Source organism: Pezoporus flaviventris, unplaced genomic scaffold (genome assembly GCF_033815535.1).
Source record: "Pezoporus flaviventris isolate CSIRO_AGI_PZ_B2104156 unplaced genomic scaffold, CSIRO_AGI_Pfla_v1 ptg000015l, whole genome shotgun sequence".
Classification (NCBI taxonomy): domain Eukaryota; kingdom Metazoa; phylum Chordata; class Aves; order Psittaciformes; family Psittacidae; genus Pezoporus; species Pezoporus flaviventris.
Window position 1 is genome coordinate 9,153,036 of NW_026892563.1, and position 21,717 is coordinate 9,174,752.

Below are 21,717 nucleotides of genomic sequence, written 5' to 3' on the forward strand. Positions count from 1 at the left end.
TATATGGTAGAAATGAATTCTAGTGTAACCAACACCACAGCTTCACATTTATTCCTAGGCTCCAATTTGCAGATTCATGTTTCGCCTTTTTTTCCTTACTTTCCGTAGATCAGGAAAAGCACTGGACAGAAATTAAAAGTTAATCACATAAATGATATCTGCAACTCCTTTTTGTCTAAGCAATGGTTTACAGGAAAATCTTGTCATTAAGTGGTGCTGCAAATAGCTTCTCATTTAGTGCCTCTAGGCATCCATTCTTCTCGGTAACTTTTTAACCTTGAGATCTCAAATCAAACTTAGTGTTTCACACCAGTCATTTCAATGGGGTTTCCTCCCGTTTCTCTCTTTCTTCCTCTGGATGGACTCAAAATCTGTTTCATTTTGTACAATTGTTACATTATTCATTACAGCATAATGGTAAATCATTATTTTGAACACGTAGATTATGTATTTTACTGTGTCTGTCCCAGGACAAAGATTAGAGTATGCTAATTGTCTAAATGCTATGCTTTACATCTGTTGGCACTCTGTTTCACAGACTGCCCTTCTTTATTTTCTAATTAAAGAATAAACAAACACAAGATACCTTCAATAGGGAGCGCAATTTTTAAGAGAATTCGTAGGACTCCCCAAAATTTCTCTATTCTGATCAAAATAATATATTATTTGTCTTTAAAAAAAGATTTATGACTGTAAATCACATTCTCATTATAGCACTAAGAGACACAGAAAAGATATTAAAGGTGAATCAGTGAAAACAGCAAATAAGAAAAGTTTGAAAAATGCGATACATATATTGGTTTTGCAGTAAGTTATCTAATGGATATTCCCTCTAGTGAAAGCTGTGGCAGGTCAACTGCCAGATTTCTCCACATATTTATCCTCTGGAAAACATTACTCAGTTAATCATAGCTAAATGAGTAAGAAAAAAGAAAATATAAAAAGCAACATTCAGAAGAGAAGGTTTTCCACTCAGGCTTTATGATCATAACTTCAGGCCCTAAAACTTGCATGAAGGGGGCTCCTTCCAGAATATAAATCCCCAGCAGCTGAGTGACAGACTTGTTTCCGCCTAATACTATCAAAGCATTGTATCAGTGAAGTGTCTACAGTAGAGTATAGAAATACCATTTCAATATTAGTTCAGAAAGAGAAAAGAAACAAAAAACTACAACAAACCTACAGAACTCTGTATTATGGATCTTTATGATTATGTTCTGCAGTATTTTCATAGTGGTTTCTATATAAAGACTTCAGATGATATCTATGTACACACTACAATTCCATTTATCTAGCTCTATCTACACATATATCCATGAAAATAATCTTCAAACTGCTACAGTAAACATACAACAATATTCTGGCTTTTTGATGTAAACTCTTCCATGATCCTTTAAAACACTAAGTCCAGCATTATGAAATACATACTTACTTTCCAAGCTCACATTGTATTTCAGGTATATTAGTTGGCAACGGTTTCTCTACAGTCAACTTCAGTGCATACCAGAACTCTTCAATCATGTCTGACAGGAATATGACGCTAAAAACAGATACATAAGCTTAATATAATACAACTTTTGTGCAGACGATTAAAAATGTATGTGTTAAAAATCAGTTTAACACAAGTTCTTTAATTAGTAACCAGTTTTCCCATAACACTTCTCACTGCTATCTGAATTCAGTTATCAAAACTAATACTATTTACAAGTATTTATGCAGCAAAATCTCATCATCTTTCTTAACTTTTTAGCATTAAAGGTTGTGTGTTGTTTGTTTGCTGGTTTGTTTTGGAATTTTTTTTTTTTGCATTTTAGGGGCAGTAAATACTACAACTCAAGAGCATTTCAACTACTAACTTACAAGAGTAAGCTGTAATTTTGTTTCAGTGTCACAGTATGTTCTTTCTATCTATTTTGAGCTCATAGCACACAGGAACAGAAATAATATTCGATGATTTTTATAAGGAAAATCTTTTAAAATCTACGATGAAACTGAGAGATAGACATAAACACATTTATATGAGCATGGCAAAGAGGTATGCTTTAAAAGAGTATTCAATATACTGTTTTCATATACAATCAAATGTTGTCATGACTGAGAACTGCTTACTGCTAGGTGAGATATGTACAGCAGTATATTTCTGTGGTGAACATTCTAACACAGTCCTTTGCTATTGCAGATTTGCACTGTGCAAACCCATGACTTTATGGGACCAGTTCTTTTTCTAAATGATAAATAACTACGTCTGTTCCATGACTTTATGGGTCCAGACTAACAGAGCCTTTAAAGTGAGCATAAAATCAGCTTAGGAAAGACTCAACCATTTGAAAAGATACACCTGCCACAAACATTTTTATAACACTTTTTCCCAGCTGCTACCATACTAAAGGAAACAGAGCATGGCTTCAAAAAAAAGATGATAGCCTGGATGTAATGTGGAAGTACCTCTGCCCAGCTGTAATTGTAGTACAGTACTGCATAATTGTATTCACATGTACAGGTGTGCTTTCTGTCATCTTTGCATATATTCCACTATGTCCCAGCCCACCAATCAGCCGAAAAGTTTGCCACTTATTTTATTATTTGGAAATCCTGCACTTAAAAGATACCAGAAATATTATCAGGTATAAAAAAAATGTAGGTCACTCTTCATTTGCAGGATGCATAATTTCTACAAATTCCCACAGAAAAAAAAGTATTTACTGCAGTGGTAACAGTACTCATTTTTAGAAAACAGTATTGCTTGAAAGCTGTACTGTACAATGACACCTGGAATTATTCTGGTCTTTGGAAAAATCAGTACAAGCAAATTGAACAACACTTTGAAACACATGGATTTTGGTTTTGTAAATATTGTGTCTTTGAACAGAAGTCATCTGTTTCTGCCCTCCATACCATCCTACCCTCTTCCCCATCCCCACATTTTTGCCAGTCAATTGATATCACTGAAAAAGAGGGAATCATCTTTTTCCTCAATTAAATAATGATTTGCTAACCAGTTAAATAATGATTTGCTAATCAAATTCCAGGAAGAGTGCACTTTTGCACTCTTCACTTACTTGCTGAACTGGTTTAGCTGAAACTGATGTCATCTGTCTATATACTGCTAATTACCATACCTGCATAGTTTTGCTGGCATTCCTAATGTAATTAAAATATTGTAATTAAAAACTTCTCCATATTCATTCCCTAGATCATTGTTAATTAATGGAAGATTCTGAAGCTGAATGGATTTATGTGAAGATTGTTAAAGGGCTCTTCACCTGGCTTTAGTTAGGTTATTACAGTTTTGCTTATACTAAGAAGAAAAAATAAAATCATGTCATTTCCTTTACAGGACTTTGAAATTCAGAAAACAAACAATTAATCTGAATTTTTCAGAGGGGCCTTCTAATCGTAAATAAATTTCTAAAACAGTGTTCACAGAATCAGTGCAAACTAGAAGAACTAGGGGTTATTCTACTGCCTGTCAGTTGGGTTTTTGCCTTCAGAGGAAAGATGCTGTATGGGATACAATGTATTTAAAGTTGAAATTTTTTATATAAATTCCATTTATAACCTTTTTCATTTTGGGAGCTATTTTAGGACAGTATCAACATCCAGTGACTGAGGTTTCAATGAAAGTAGTTCACTTATTAGTACAAGAGCCACAACCACAAGTATGAAAGCTCTACAACCTACCTTTCATCTGAAGTGCCAACAGCGACTGGGGAAAACTGCAGTTCATACAAAAATGCTTGTCTGGGACTAAGAGTGAAAGATTTTTGTCCACAAAGTAACTGATTCTCCAGCACCACATCCAGCTTGAGAATTTTATCTGAGGGATTAGTGATGGGAATATGAATTCCAACAGTATCCTAGAGAAAAAAAAAAAAAATTAAATTATGAACACATAAAAGATCTTTCTCAAAGAAGTGTAAGATACTTACTTGTGAATTACACTTATGTGAACACATAAGGCTGCATCTTTGATGTGTAAACTAACTCAAAAGAGAGAAGCTGCAGCAAGAGACATTTCAGCCAATCTTCAAATTGTAAAGTAGGTAATTCATAGAATCATAGAATAGTTAGGGTTGGAAAGGACCTTAAGATCATCTAGTTCCAACCCACCTGCCATGACCAGGGACACCTCACACTAAACCATATCACCCAACACTGTCCAACCTGGCCATGATCACCGCCAGGGATAGAGCATTCACAGCTTCTCTGGGCAACCCATTCCAGTGCCTCACCACCCTAACAGGAAAGAACTTCTTCCTTATCTCCAGTCTAAACTTCCCCTGCTTAAGGTTTAACCCATTACCCCTTGTCCTATCACTACAGTCCCTAATGAATAGTCCATCCCCAGCATCCTTATAGGCCCCCTTTCAGATACTGGAAGGCTGCTATGAGGTCTCCATGCAGCCTTCTCTCCTCCAGGCTGAACAGCCCCAACTTTCTCAGCCTGTCTTCATACAGGAGGTGCTCCAGTCCCCTGATCATCCTTGTGGCCCTCCTCTGGACTTGTTCCAACAGTTCCATGTCCTTTTTATGTTGAGGACACCAGAACTGTACACAATACGCCAAGTGAGGTCTCACAAGAGCAGAGTAAAGGGGCAGGATCACCTCTTCAACCTGCTGGTCACGCTCCTTTTGGTGCAGCCCAGGATACAAATTCCATAAATAAGGAAACAGAATTCCATTAACAAGGAAACACTCAAGTCTTCCTGGGCAGTCTACATTCTAATAAGCTATTTCACCTGCCAAGATATGGCTGAGGCTTGACATAAAACACCTTACAGACAGATCTGCTGTAGTCCCAGCCAGGTAAACCCTCCCAAGCCATCTCCCAGTGGCCAAACACAGACTGCTGAAAAATTCCACTTTGTAAGCTGTCAGATGATTCAGGCTGATTTCTACAGGTTCTGTTCCTCTTCATTTTTAAGTTACATCATAATATTTGACATTAAAACAACACCACCACAACAAACATTCCTTCTCTCATGCCTTTATGCCATTTCTCTTACCACTGGTCTCCATAACTTTTTTGTTTAAAGTCTAGAACACTTCAGACAAGGACAATCTTTTTTTGACCACTAGAAAACATGGCTACTACTAAACACACACATTAAATTCCAGTTACTATAATAAAAGGAAGCCAAACGATGGCTTACTTAGATAAATATGCATCCTTTACACATGGAACACCTTTAAGATGAGCGGGAGCTGGGCAGAGGTGGCTCACTCTGAACAGCTCCTACAGTGCATTCTTCAGCAGCCCTCAAAACACAGTTATTTTTCAGCAGGGTTACAGTGACTCCCTTCTTTACTCTAAGGTTAAAAAAAGCATAAATCCATCCTATGTGCGCTATATGTCTAAATATCAATACACTTTATGAAATGAAATACTTTAAATGGATACACAGGAATTTATTAATGAAGGAATTCCACTGTCACAATTCAGGATGTGTACCTGCAGTTTAAAATACGTATGTTCTATTCATATATGTACATCTGCATAAAATCTGCAAAATCCAAAACCAGATATGTACATTTATTTCTCTGTATCTATATTTATCTCCATTCTGATTTTGGTCCCTTTCTTTTGCTCTAAGCAAGCCGTTTATTTCAAAATGGAAGGTGTTTCTAACTTACGGTGATTTGGTTCTCACTGGAAAATTTTGACATATACTCCTTTGCAAAAATTCAAATTGCAATATGAAATGAGGAAAAGAAAATATCTATTAAAATTAACAACATACTAAAAACTGACCATGAAATACTTTAAAAAACCTCACACAGCTGCATCATCCTGCTTTGATCCTGCCTATGATTTCATAAATTTCTATATATTTTCATTTATAGAAAATGACTACTGGAACACACATAAAACACATGTAATATTCTATAGATGGCAAGATTACACCAACAATTTAAATCATTGAAGTGCTTTGAATCAGTAAGATGGGATTTAAATTTGGTGTAAACTATTTTAAAGCTCAGATTAATGTTTTTTACTGGTGTAAACAAATTCCTAAATCTATCTACCATTTAATTGCTAGTGGCTTCATAATAATTTTACAGGAAAATATCTACATGCTGCGTTGAAGAAATACTTTTACAGTAAAAAGGAAATATTGGACAGCTTATTTAGGAAAAAAACAGCAACCATCAAAGAAACCTTTGTAAACTTGTACACAAAGGAGATTTTATATTGCCAACATTAGCTTAATAATTTTCCCTTGCCAGTATAAAATAAATGCCTAGGATTACGTATTTCCATGGAATTTCTCAAGAAATTTCCCAGGAATTGCTATAGTTTTCAAAGACCTGCTACTTCACAGATGGCAGTAAGAGCAGATACATATTTATCAACACAATGTACATATATTGTACATTTCTAGGCCTTAATGGATTGATAGCACAGTACTAGGAAAAATAACAAAATGCCCATGCAATGATTAAGAGGATTCTTTTTTCTGGAGGTACCCTTTTGCCACAAAGAATGCATAGGTTTCACACCAATAGCCAAGTTCCACCAACTTTATACACATTAATTTTGATTCACATCTCAGCATTGTGTTTTTTACAAACATTTTAACAAAGGAAAAATATAAAAGCTGAAAAAATAAGAGAATTAATCTCATTCCTCAAACTTCTTGTGTAAAGACTGCCAGTGCCCAAGAAAGAGCCATTCTGATGCAGTATGTCATAGTTTTACTCCTTTAGAATTTGCTGTGATCCACTTCCTGTCCAATGCAGATCTTTTTTTTTTAAATAAACTTACATAAGGTAAAATAAAATGAAATAATAAAATAAATATAAATCTGAAAGAATAGTCTCTGTAGGAGTTACCTGGTTCTGTGCCTCACTATGACTTAATAGGTCAGATAAACTGCAAAAAGAAAACATCCTCATTCTGTTGTTCCAAGAAAAGTTAACTTTTAAGTCAATGAAGTTTGCCTACAAATTACTGTCTCACATACAACAGCTTTTGCATTATGAATTTTTCTTCCTGTGTCATACTATAGGTATCCATATTAGAAATCTGACCCACACATTCTTTCAGTATTTTCTCTAAAAAAGTAATGCAAGTTCACTATATCACAAGCAATGTTTATTAATAATATTAGCATTATATATATATTATTGACTGATATGTGTTACTAGAACCTCTGAAAGAGCTAAAATCAGAGCAGATTGAACCAAGGCCACACTTGAACTTCTCTGGTTTCTCTGTGCAGTCCAACTAGTTCTGCTGTGACCCAGAAAGCAGCCTCTCCCAGTGTATGAGAAAGATGTGGAAGTCTTTATTAGAGAACCATGGATTTATGAATAAGAATATAAAGCCTTTTAAATACTGTGGGCTCAGTTTTGAGTACCTGGCAGATCTTTTTGTGAGGGAAAGGACTTTTATCACAGTCACCTGAAATATACTTTTTTTGGCATATCCATTTGTCTGGACACGAGCCATTATTTCATTCTATATCTTTTATAAAGGGTATCCTACCAAGATTTAGCTTTTAAAACTTGTGTAAATATCAGTGAAGTGTTTCTCAATTGTTACATTCATTCTACAGTCACCATCTGCTGTGTACGGGTCACACAGAACAGACTGTTGCATTAATTTTTCTAGAGACTGCCAAAAACTAGGAGTTTCAAAGGCTGGAAAGAGCCAGAAGCAGTAATGGAAACACCCTGCCTATTCTTAGATCTGCATGTAAACATCTTGCTAAGCATGAAGACTCTGACAGTGATCTTTTGAAATTACCACTGAAGAGCACAGAAGCAGTTCATTAGTGGCACAGATCTGTGAACAATTACAAATGACAACAGTGACACAAGTTTCAGCTCAGCAAGAACAGCTCTCGTGGAAGTGGGGGTGGGCAGCATATGTTTCGGAGTTAAATTACCAACTTCTGAGTATGCAGTGTGGTTCTCAGGGACTTGAGAGAGAGAGAAAGAAAGATTTGGCAGAGAATAGACAAAACTATTGTCTCCTCACTTGTGTGGAAACCAAACTAAATCCCTTCCAGGCATTTGGTTTTATTAAAGCAGAAACTAATAATTCACTGTTCAAAATAGACCTTCCCCTCTGGCTTATCTCCTGCTGTACAGATCCTGCTTGGAACTCACATATTAGTTACTTCCTCTCAAAACAGCCAATACTATTTTTCAAATATATGGATGGATTAGAAAGTCTCTTGACTCAGTGAACCAGCAATATACACTTAGATGATTTTATTTTCCATGAAAGAGACAGCTGCTAAAGAGCAAGTGTGCTCAAAGCAGTAAACAACAGACTTTTAGATGTTTTACATAAAAACTTAAAAATTGGCTTGCTTCTTGACCTCTACATACAACCTGAAGGCAAAGTAACTGTTACTGTCCATTTTTCTAAAAATCTAAGATAACAAACCTGAATTTGTCAGCTTAAATTCAGCTTCTGTACTACTGTTGTCCACTGAAAAATCCACAGTACACACCAAAGTAAAATCCAGTAACCAAAACCATTTTTTTTTAATTGCAAATTGTTACAATGCTGTCAATGGCCGAAGTTACTTAATAATTATCAATTGGTAACATTTAAAAATCTGGGGTTTTACTCTGCATTTAGAACTAAAAATACCTGCAAACATACAAATGACTCGTAATAACCAAATGTTACTTAATTAATGGATAATGAATATTCATGAACAAATTTTTCTTTGGCTTTTGAAGTTTCCTGTTTTCTCAGGTGGTTCCTTTGAACTGCAAAAATTCTTTGTAATGTATCCTTTCTAAATTCCAGAGAAATATATAAACTAATAACTACTGAATCTTCTAATATTTCAGTTGCAATGATTTTGATACACCTTTATATCAGGTATGGAACTCAAGCAGAAAATTAATCTTAAAATGCTGAGAAACAACCTTCAGAGAGTAACAGACACTGGTAACTCTTTCTAGTGAGGATGATGATTAAGCCAGTGCCAGAGATATGTTCATATTGTCACAATTAAATAGTCATTCCTTACTCCAGTTCACATAGAAGAGGAAATATCTGGATTCCTTTTTCAATTGTCCAAACTATCTAAAATTGGTAGGGTTTTATCCTAAAGTAAAAATGTCAACTAAAATTGTATAAGCAAGCTTTTCCTGAGTTAATGGTGTTTTACAAACTTCAACACAGCATCTGCTTTCAAAACAAATTCATAATCAACTAATTTTATGCATCTGAAGTTCCCAATTCAGATACTGTTCAAGAATTTTTGTGGATAAACTTCTTGCTCATTAGAATAATGCCATTTAATTATTATTTGCTGTTTCAGAAGCTGTGCATACTATCCATAGAAATCCAGCAGAAAAGGCCAGGTAACTGCTTCAACACGTTATAGAGATGCACAACTATAAATTAGTATTTTAATTGCACTCCAGCATTTTTAAACAGCATTCTGATCTTGGCAACAAAGCAATATTATTTTGGACAAACGGGGAAACATTTTGAGAGCAGTGGTACCCCTGTCAAATTAGTCTTAAGTAAAAGATACAACTTCCTGCTATATAGATGGACAAACGTCGTAAGAATGGGATGAATAATAAAGATCCCTTCTTCCTTCTTATTCACATTACACAAGGAAAGCACTGAATTCTCACTACTCACTAACTCACACTAATCAGTGAAGGGAAAAGGAGTGATAGTGCCACCAATTCAGAAAAATGCCAGGATAGATTTAAGGTTATACTTCTGCAGAAAAATTCACAGATCATCACTTGGAGAAGCCTCCAAATGTAGTTTGAAAACTTAAGATAACTAATTTTTTTTTTAGAATACTCTGTTCTGTTTCTGGTTCCTCTCGTTATTTAAAAAAAAAGCAAACAAACAAAAAAAAACCAACAAACAAACAAGAAAACAAACCCCACAACTCTACACAGAGTATATATAACAAGTTTTGTCTTGAGCTAAAAATCTAGCACAAGTTCCACTGATTAGAAAGACAATCACTACAGAGGTATATCCAGGGAACAGAGTTCAAACATAAAGTTTTCCTTTCAGTGACATTACTTTAGTACCTAACTCACTAATCTGTGCTTCAGATTCTGTCAGTGAGCAATTTTTTTAAAAAGAACATTTTCTGAGGACTTGCTGTGTTTAATGATTGAGCAAAAAGCCACCTTGTTTTGATTCATAAGCCACAGGAGTAGCAACAGTAGTTATGGAACAAATGACATAGTAGTTTAATTATAAAAGCTACTCTCTTTCTTCACTTGACAGTTATTTTTCATATATATGACCACACATCTAGCATAGATGAAACAGCCCTCTAATTACTTGGTTTAAATCTAACCTTACATTTTTGTTCAATACTTCAACAGCAGTTAGTGACAGCTCAGCTGTCATTTTATGATCTACGTTAGCTTCCTGATGCTATATCACAGAACTGATTCATGCATCTGTAAGGAAGAGAGGAGGAGGTTAGCAGTAGCTGTATGTTTATCAAAAATTATCACTCATATTCTAATATTTCCAATAATTCACCTTCCTATTGATAACTTTTTTTAATGGGCTATATAAATATGGACTGGTCTGAATTATTTTTCAACTGCTTTTTGAATTGATTAATAATTGCCACCTTCACAAATTTGTATTTCTTCCATAAACCACATTGCCATGGTTCTTTTACAGAATGTTACTTTTTATGCTACCAATTGTTATGGAAGCATATTCTAAAAATTGGTCCTAGGGCATGATTCATAATTTCAGGTTTCTCAGTTTCTGAAAATATGATCCAAGCATCAGCCATATATAACAATATTGAGATTACAGTTTATTTTAGGATTTGTGAAAAACTGATGTACAGCTATGAAAACAGTGTGTGACTCTTTGTCGTGGTTTAAGCCTAGCTGGCAACCCAGAACCACGCAGCTGTTAGCTCACTCCCACCCTTCATCCCCCTCCTCGCAGAGGGATGGGGAGGAGAATCAAAAGAAAGAAACTCCCATGGGTTGAGATAAGAACAGTCCAGTAATTAAGGTATAACACAAACCACTGCTGCTACCACCAGTAATAGTAATGATAAGGGAAATAACAAGGGGAGAGAATACAACCGCTCACCACCTGCTGACCGATACCCAGCCTGACCAGAGCAGTGACCAAACCCTTCCGGGTAACTGCCCCCAGTTTATATAGTGGCACGACGTGCTGTGGTATGGAAAACCCCTTTGGTTAGTTTGGGTCAGGTGTCCTGTCTCTGCTTCCTCCTGGCTTCCCCTCCTCCCTGGCAGAGCATGAGACTCAGAAAGTCCTTGGTCAGACTAAACATTACTGAGCAACAACTAAAAACATCGGTGTTGTCAGCATTGTTCTCAGGCTGAAATTCAAAAACACAGCACTGCACCAGCTACTAAGAAGAAAAAATGTGACTGCTACTGCTGAACCCAGGACACGCTTCAATTTCCAAGTTACATAATTACAAAATATTCTTAAGTATATGCTTTTTACTTTTAATTAAATAAATAATGAAATCAATAATAGAAGAGATGCTGACACATAAATTCTAAGTTGGACCTTCTTTAACACTGGTTATATTTGTAGCAAGCTCTCTACATTATACTTGTTTATTGACATAATGCAGGTCCCAGAAAATGCAAACCTCTGCTAGAATAAACATGTTGTAGTTTGGGTTTTTTTGACAAGAAAAGTCACAAAGACTTAGGTGCTATAATTTATCTATATTAGCATGTAGCAAAACACAAAGAAGTAGACACATTAGAGCGAAATAGTAGTGTGTAGTCAGCATCCATACAGAAGACATAGTCAAAGTGATCTTAACACACAAAAGATGGAGACTACATACAGGAAAATTAAAGAACCATTATTCCACAAATGAAAATTAGCTAAACCAAATCCTTCTATGACTTCAGAATCTCACTGCTTAATCTCCTTTTAATAGTTGGAATAAAATCAGGAACAGGACTGGAATCTACCTAGAGAAATTAAAGCCTACTCACACTCCACTCTACTAGCCCTTTCACTAGAAGCTACACTTATATTTTGGTCATTCTCCTGCTGGGAAATATCTCTACATTCTCCTATACTATATGTAAATTATTCCTGCATATTGAGCAGATCAACACTATTTTTAACTCTATGAATGTTTGCTTATGAGGCATGAAAAGACCAGGAATTGAGGGAACCACACATCAGAGTTGCACTCCTTTCTTCAAAGTAAAAGTATTCTTACTTGACCAATTATTTAATTATTCTACAAGAATAAAAAAATTAAAACCTAAAATCTTCTCCTTTATTTAGTGTTTTACAATCAGAGAATCACAGTTCAATATTCATTGCAATATTTCCTAACAGCAATTACAGGTTGTGAATAATATCAAGAATCAAGCTTGATTCTTGAGAGTGGGACAGATAACGAGTTCTTCCTAACACCACTTCTAATATTACATTTAAATGGTTGCTATGGTCAAGCACTGGCATCAAGGAAGTTTGTCATAGATTGACTTTTTACATAAAGATCTGGTGTGCTATGAATCACTTTAAAATGTCAATGGGACTAAGCAACTCTTGTAACTTTTCACCTAATATTTTTAAATATCATTGAAGGCAATATATATTTGGGTTTTTATGTTTGTTGGATTTTTTAAAGCAGTAAAATTTCTAATCTTAAGATATTGCTCAATTACGTCATAATTGCTTTGACTTTTTTTTTTAAAGAAATACTTTATCTTTTACTCTTCCTCCTGAAAGAATGATAATTCAGAATGAATAGATAAAAGTCTACAAAGTCACGAGCATCATGGAAAGAATAGATAGGGTTTAGCTCTCAGCTGACTCCTATAATTTAGGAACCAGGGGACATCAAATTAAAAGAAAGAACACAGCTAAAGAAAAGGTAATGGCTCAACAAAAACTTAAAAGATGTGAATGCATCATACTATGTGTACCTACTCTTGCTTTTTTTCTCAACATTTTCAACCACCGCTGGAGAGGTCCAGGTTTCCTATCATACCACTTTGTTTAACTTTTTATAGACTGTGTCCAGTAAGTCTGGTACTTTCAGAGTATTGAAGAGTGCAATGAGTTTCAGAGAGCCCAGCAAAAATTTTAGAGGAAGGAGAATAGAACACTTACCCTTTTATAGACTAAAAGACAAATATCGAGCCTGTGACTGTTCAGACTATTCAGTGTGATGTAGAAATTATATGAAGGTCTAAAACTAGAACATTACTTGTCAACTGTTTGCTAGACTTCCAAGTGATGTACCTGCCTCACCAGAAAGTAAAAGTGTGGTTTTTCATAATATCCCCATTCATTTTAAAAGTATTTTAAATGCAATCTGAAATAATGTACCAAACTGCATAGGCTGGAAAAAAAGAAACAAAACAAGCAAACAAAAACCCTAACCTTCCCTGATCCCCACCAAAAAAAAAAAAAAAAAAACAAACCAAAAAAAACACAAACAAACAAAAAAAAACAACCAAACCCAAACTTGGTGAAAAAAAAAAAAAAAGAGAAGATGATCAACTGAAAACTGGTGAAACAGTCATCAATCCGTTGCTTGGAAATACAGGCATGTGGAATTACAATGACAAATCTTAAAATCAATATTTGATTGTCATTTGCAAAATAGTGGCATCATGCATTTATCAAACACAGGAGGTACTCTGAGTACTAATGATCTGGAAGAAAAGCTAAGTGGTAGTGGATCATTGTCCCAAAATGTCTGAATGTAACAGTATAAAACAGTATTAGCACTACTAAGGGCCAAATTTGGGGCAATTTATTCTTTTTACTATCCTTTTCTTCATAGAAAAATTGAGTGCACACACATAAAAAGAGATTAAAATATTTTTATTATTGAAACACTATACTGAGCTTTAAAACATTGTATCATAATATGCAATCTGTGGAGGACATTATGTTAACAACAAAAAAATTAACCCTATTTCAATTTACAGGCAGATAAATTAGAGGAATTATTGGGCTACTATGCTAAAAACACCTAGGAAATAAATATTATCTTTTAAAATTAAAAAGTAATTTTCTTCAATTCATGGATCAGATTCTGAGTTTTTTACACATCCATTTCACAGGAACCCATACTATCTACTGTACAGTAAGGACTACAGTTGGATTTGAATTTAAACTTTGGATTAGACTGAAGTTCGCATTTTAATGGAGGTACATCTAGGACAAAATGGAACTCAAACTTACTGCTTACAGCTGGATGAACCAGTCTAATAGTTAATTTCTTATCTTGATTTATAGTGATTCTGCTGCGGGTAAGCATGTAGAGATCAAAACATAAGCATAACAGATCAAAAGATAAATTATAAGGAATCATGATATTTTATTTATTAGAATTAGTATTCTACTACTCTATTTCTAAATGCATTTAGGAGACATTCTGCTTGATTGAGAAAATGTATCCTTAGCACAGCTCATTGCTTTCGTATATTTTAATATAAATTAATATTTATACTTGTGTGTGTTTATATATATATTATGTATATATGAAGTTGAGAAAAGCCAAAAGAAGATCATAATTTCCCATATTTATATTTTTCCTACTTTTTTTGGATGTTATTGGAGGAAGGAAAACAAAATTAGGTTTCCCCTGAAGAGGTGGCAAATTTCTGCGTACTGAAAAATGATATTTTCATCTAGCCAGAGAACTCCTTTCAAGCATTCTAGCCAAACAAGGACATTTCTTTTGCTGATATACAGTGACTGAAGTAGTTGAAATTAGGTTAGAGTTTAAAAGTAATGATTTTTTTCAATATAGCACACTTACTCAATATTTTTATTTCCATTAAATAGCCTTATCATAATCTAGTTTGTTAGAAAAATACAAGCTTAAATGTTTTCAGCCATGACAAACCGAAAGGGTTTTAACAAAACCTGAGTAGCATAAAACTGGATTTTAACTACTTTAACTGTTCAACCTCCACTTTGAATTTTAGGTTGAGATAAAGAACACATCTAAAAGCAGTAAGTAGTGCAATGGGTCTCATCAATGTAGAAATGCAAATTCATTACATTATATTAAAAACACAAGTTAAACTAAATCATCTGTGTATCAGACACTTTTTCATACCTGCAGATATCTTATGAGACAGAAATTTTGCAGCTTATGGATGGTAAGACACAGAATTTACAGTGCAAACCAAATGCAAATGAAACTGGGATTTAGTCAGAATTATAGGAAAATTATAGAATATGGTAGTATTAGCCAGTATTATAGGAAAGACAGATGAAAAAGCATACAACACTACTTAGCACAGAAAATCCTGAACAAATTAAAAAAAAGGATGGTGACACAATGACTTGTTGAAGTAGTAAAAGATCTAGGGGATGGGGAGGGCAGTACACACAGAACTGTGGTATTTCCTCTTAGATGATTTTTACACACTAAAAGCTGAAGAGAGCAACTCTGTCCTGTATCCATTCATGCACCATGCACTGTGCTGTCAGGTAGACCTACTTGTTTCTTCAAAATTCTCTGCTCTCTTCAACAAAGGAATCTTTTGCAACATCAGCTGATGGCCACTAGCTCAGGCCAACCATAACGGTCAGAGTATCTACAGCTATGAACTCAGTTTCAACCTTGACACGCACATTTTGCCACCCCTTTTCATATGGTATGACGTTTCAAACAGACAATTTATGAAATTCAAAATGCTGAGTTAGGGAAAAGCATTTCCAAAGCTCAAACACAAAAGTGGAATCTGCAAGTGTATTCATCAAAGTCTTGTTAATATCTATAGCACTCATGGCACCCAGGTGACATATATCAGCATGACCCCATACTGCCTGTTCTTCCTGGGATGCCCACCAGCCCTCACCTCTGTGGAGACAACCTCACAGTCTGTAGGCTGTTAGTCACCACAGCCACACATCTACCATTAAGAAGAGCAAGATGTTGATACACACCTCACTCATTTCAAAACTCTGTCCTGACAATTTTACCTCTGCTGTAGGCAATTTCTGATGTTTCAGAAATCTGATACATTACATAAGGTAGGAAAAGTACTTTTGACATGCAGAAGATAAATTTGCATTGCATTTGACTACAACACACAGCTATAACTACTGTCCAAAAGCAGTGTTATTAGTATTTGAAATTAAATGTTGTTAATCCTTTACTTTCCAAGGGCCAGGAAGTAAAGACAGACCCTGAGGTCAAAAAGAGATCTATGTATTAATTAAATCTGACTCACTAATGCAGCAGATGCCCCAGTTGTCTACGCTTTTAAAAAATTTATCATCTTTTGAAACAATTTCAAGTCCTCAGCTTTACAAGATTCTGTCCATTGTTTTCACCAGTAAGATCTTCCAATGTTTTAGTGGAAGTTTTACTTACTAGGGCATTTAACGCAACACTAAATACTCTCAAATGAAACTTTTGACCACTAGCTCTTGATTCATGTTGGTCAGCAAAACTGAGAGACCACCACTATCTTTGCTATATTCTTTAGTGAATGATAACATTCCTTCTCCATTTTTTTCTTTGGCAAACTAAGCTCATAGAGGTACTTAGCATAAACAAGATAAGGCCTGCTTTTCCAGTTCCCCATGCTTTTAGTGGGTTTCTTCATTTTTTTTTTCCAGTATTTCAGTACAATACTTAACCTCCAAGAACCAGATCTGTGAACAACATTCTAATAGCAGTACCACTAGCATTATCTGCTTTCTGCTTTTACTTGACCATTCTTCAGCAGTTAAGGCTTGTATTAGTTCTTTTACCAATGATGTCACACTGACAATCATCCTCAAAATTCACCAATAAAAATGGAATTTATGAGAATTTCCATGGAGATCTGAAAAAGACATAGAGCTACTTCTTTACCTCCTTCACCTTCATAGAAAGGAATTATTCCTATTCAGGTCAACAATTTCAGTGCCACATACATTGGAAAATTATATTGGATTTTACTGTTTTTTACAAGTTTTCATACTGAATTAGATTAAAAATTAAAGGTAGTTAAAATGCACCTTGGGAATTTATTATAAAATAGGGGTCAATAATACTTTAAATATAGTTTTTCTTTTACCATTTAACAGTATTTTCAGATCAGAAGATTATACAAGAATATTCTTTCCATGGTCTCAAATCACAAACAAATTCATGTAGTCTGGGCACCTCCCTACACCATGCTCAAAGATTTTGAACACATCATTCTCTGTTTCTCAGCCCTATAGAAGTTCATAATCAGGTTACTTCACTCCAAGGAAAGAAGAGCAAACCAGAAGTGATATACAATGGTATTTTAAATATTTTTAGAAATGCTTACTGGTTTGGACTTTTTCCTCCACATAAACCTATGCTTACATGTAAAATTAACTGAGGATAGTCTTCTTCCTTCCCAGCATCTGTTACCGGAAGAGGTAGGCCCCTAGTTCTTGTATCATATATTTTTATTTGCAAAACTTTTCCTGCAGAAAAATACCATAGCAGCCACTTCTATTCACAGAACCTGTTATCAGCATCCATTATTAAAGTCAGTATTTCTGAGCTGCTTACAGTTCATGCAGAAAGCAGAATATCTAGATGATGGAGCAAATATCCATTTACAGAACAAGAAAAATATTAGCTCTGAAAATAAAAACCTCACAAAGTATAATTCAAAGATAAATACAATTACAAATCTTTGGCAAATAAAACCAATGTCAATTAAGCAAACATACTAAAAAGTTGTTTTATCTTTAAATACTTATGTGACTTAAATCATATATCTTCTATAATATGTAATTGTTCCTCTAAAATTACCAATATATTTTAATTCATTTTAGAGAGCAAAAGCATGTATTTGTCTTGTAATAAAAATATGATTGAATACACTCCAATAATTAATGAAATTTAAATGACAATAATAACTTGGTATACATAAGGAATGAGGGTACCAGAAGAGACTTATTCTGTTGTGAACTGTACAGGAACTGCTTGAAGTTTTTCTAGATTTCAACCTTATCTGAGATCCAAAATCAGAAGCAGATGTCAGAAGAATAAAAATGTAATTCTTTAAATAGGATAAAAAAGACACTTTTCCAAGCATTCATATCAGTTCATACCACTGAGCTTAAATGAGGTCTTCATCAGTTTTGAGTTTTATTATTCAAAAAGTGATCATGTGTGATTACTTAATAAAATTGAATAATCCTCCATGATTACAGGCAGACCAACAGTAAAAATTACATTTTTCTTCTAATGCAGCAGAACAAAATTAAACATTTAAAGTAATCTTACCAAAACTTTGCACTGCACATGTATCTTTCTTTCTGGTGGTGCAGGTATGCTGTTAATCTTTAAGGAGAACCACACTTTGCAATGTAAAGATCTTCCTCCTATGTTAAAAAGAATAAAATGTCTTTACAAAAGATCTCATGAGATGATTAACCCTAGCAGCATTCAAATCAGTGAGAAATTTGGACTTTTAGCAGAAATGCCAATCATTGTTCACATTGAGACAAAGCAAATCATGAACTGATTTAATAGCTGTCGACCAACTGCATTATCTAATTCTTTCTTGTCTGGATTCAAAATAGTCTGGATTCAAAATAGTAACAAAATCAATATGTACATAAACCAAATGGAAATCACATGTTGGCAAAGTAGTTTCCCAGACTATCACATTGTTTGAGAATTTTAAATATCATTGATTTGTAACTGTTTTTTCTTTAACAAAGACAATGCTAGAAAAATTTTAAAATTGTGGGTTTTTTTATTAAAAGCTCATCCACCATAGATTCAAAACTACAAGTTTTTCATTTAACAGACTATTCAGTTACACAGAATCCATCCTCAAATATCTGTTTGAACAAACAGTAATATGTACACAAATGCATTTTTCATCAGGTTTTGAGACAGGATGTCTTGAGTTATTGGGATAACAAACAGGTTGGCATGAAAGAGACCAAGAATGCTCAAAGATGGTAAACACACACATCAAAACATTGATGCATCAGCACTGTCTTATTAGATCAGATTCATTATCAATCTTATCCTAAGCTCTGTTATCAGTAACTAGGAAAAATCTGATCAGAAAAAATGTTCAATAAACTCTTGTAAACTCATACTTAATTACACAATAAACTATCAAGAAATATCTCTTTTAGTATTTTGTATTACCTATTCCAATAAGAAGAGATGGGAAATTCTAACATTATGCACAAATGTTGAAATGCATCAGACACTCCTTTTGAATTTTGGAGATCATTTATGAGGTCACAGAAGACTATCTCACACATGTATGCTCATGAAATTCTACTGATAGATTTTAAATTCTGCAGATTCCAATGATTATGAAACCCTTAAATGGAACTTGAAGGTATGTTACTACTAAGGCCAGAAACAGAGAAGCATTAACTACCAGTAGCCATGGGAAGCACAGGCAAACAGACCTTTGATCTGGAGGAAGTCTGACAGTATTTTTGACTGCCAAATTGACAGTATTTTTATAATTTTACATTATATCTACCAAATTAAATAAAAATTAGTTTACCTAATATGACCTTTGGTATATCACAGAACTTAAATTCTGTTCAGTTACACAGAATTGTTGTACAGCTTCATACAAATGATCCATGTTTTGATAAAGCATATTTTCCAGATAGACTTTGAGTCTTGTTTTGATGAGTTTAATTTCTGATTTCTGTTAGATTTGCTTCAATAACTAGCGAAAAGGTCTTGCAATGACTTTAATAGATTTAAGAGATCTAGCATTATGTATCAAGCATTTTCCTGTATTTAGAATAGTCATGAAAATTAACAACATCAGCTCTTCAGTCCTGGTCAGATAGGCAAAAGAGACTGAGCCCAAAGTCTCTCATCATTAGGCCTGATCTCCACAACACATATTTCATATGGAATTTTTTTTTTCAAGTTGTTGAACGGTTGGTCAGCGCCTTTTAATAATGCATACACAAGAACTGCTTGCAGTATTCTTGTTTGTCAGTATATTGTATGAGATGAAAATCACCTTAATCCTCCTACTCACACTTTCTTGAATTATACACTAGAGAGCTATATAACCAGTTCTGTTTTACCACAGCATTAGTCTGTTTTATGCTGAGACCACAGCTCTTCTCAGAGGCACTGATTCCCTTATCGCAGTTCCTCATTCGGCATATATGACTTTGTTTCTAAACTGTATTTCCAATAGAACTGTGCCTGGTTGGTTTTGATTATATTAATTTCTTTAAATATTCACTGAATACTTTCTGTATTAGCTTACCCATTCTTTTGTTCAGGCTAATTTGATACGCATACAATTTACTCTTTTTTTAATACCAGCAGAGTATTACAGTCTTCCAGTTTCTGGAACAGCCTCAGTATCTTATGATCTATAAAACTTAACATCATTGAGTTCAACTCAGTGAATGAGATCTGAGAATTCCTCTTTTGAATGTCCATTAAAGGGTTCTGGCATGCATGCGACCTTGAGTTTAATCAATTAAAAAAGTGAAAAAAATAGTATACATCTGTATATTATCCTTATGCAAAAACAGAACACATGACCTGAGACCTGACATAAAAGTTCTCCATTAAAGACCGAAAGAAAATCAAAGGGTGCCCACTGCTTGGGACATCACATTCTTCCAGAATGCAGTCAAACTGTAGGAAAGGGTACAGCAGAAGTCTAAAAAAATGCAGGTAGGAAACAACAAAGGGAAATGTCAATGGTAAAGTTCCATTTACACAGGATACCTGATTAAACAGCAAGACAAATGCATTTATTAAAGTAAAGAAACACATTCATGAATGAATGTTCTTTACAACGAAGGAAAATAAAAAAGAGCATAAATTGTTATTTGAACAGAAAATTAACAAGGTTGTCTCCCTGTCTTAAATCTTCCATGCAAAACAAACAAACAAACAAACGAAACCCCCCAAAAAACAGTGACAACTTTGTGTGACAATTTGCTAAGACTTAGGAGTAGTAAAATCTTTTCAAACACATCTGAAGCTGGTAGCCTGCCAAACTCTGAAGGGCTGATAGATGATCAGGGTGGATGAACAATGTTAAAGTTACATAAGGCTGCAGCAGAAAAAACAAATTAATTCTGTGCAGTAGCGTTTGTTATACAGGAGTTCAGGGGCTTCCTATACCCATGCTAGAGCTTGTTTTGAGGGGAAAGGTCACAGGCACCCTGCCAAATTATAGTTTCAGCAGGAATGTTTTTGGAGCAGACTGGTAATGAAGAAAGCAGCAAATCACCTGGGCAAGATAGTCTCTGCCCAACAATTCTGGTCTACTGTAAGGTGTCCCTGCCAATGGCAGAGGCAATGGAACTAGGTGATATTTAAGGTCCCTTCCAACCCAAGCCATTATGGATACAAAAGGAACTTATGTATGAAAGTGTGGTGGTGCAAATAGCCATGTGACCCATTGCTTAATTCAACTACAGGTACAATGAAATGAAATGCAAAGAATGTGCTGCCAATTTTTAGACAGGTCTCTGAGATGGGAAATTACAGATGCGAGTTTATCTATTCCAAAGAAAATTATTAAGAGTCATAGTAAGGGAGAGAAGCCACAACACGCAAAACTATTTGAAATCTTTATTCAACAAAGTCACGACCTCTGCGAATAAGGGATATGTGGTTTATATAGTACCCTGGTTTTCCAAAAATCTATTTCTAAGGTCCCCTTCCAAAGGTTTCTAAGGAAACTAAGTTGCAGAAGAGGGAACATTAGAAGATGGTATTAAAATACAGAAACCAAAGAACAGGAATGGCTAAT

General features: G+C 34.6%; 1 protein-coding gene across 1 annotated transcript in view; it reads right to left on the minus strand.

Moving 5' to 3' along the window:
• The window catches only part of CFAP47 (cilia and flagella associated protein 47), a 291,486-nt gene that overhangs the window by 82,031 nt on the left and 187,738 nt on the right, over positions 1 to 21,717 (minus strand). The window contains exons 52-54 of the mRNA XM_061454415.1: positions 18,222 to 18,319; positions 3,682 to 3,857; positions 1,433 to 1,540 (exon numbers count right to left, since the gene is read on the minus strand). Of these exons, the coding sequence (XP_061310399.1) occupies positions 1,433 to 1,540; positions 3,682 to 3,857; positions 18,222 to 18,319 (382 nt within the window). The remainder of the gene's footprint in view (positions 1 to 1,432; positions 1,541 to 3,681; positions 3,858 to 18,221; positions 18,320 to 21,717) is intronic.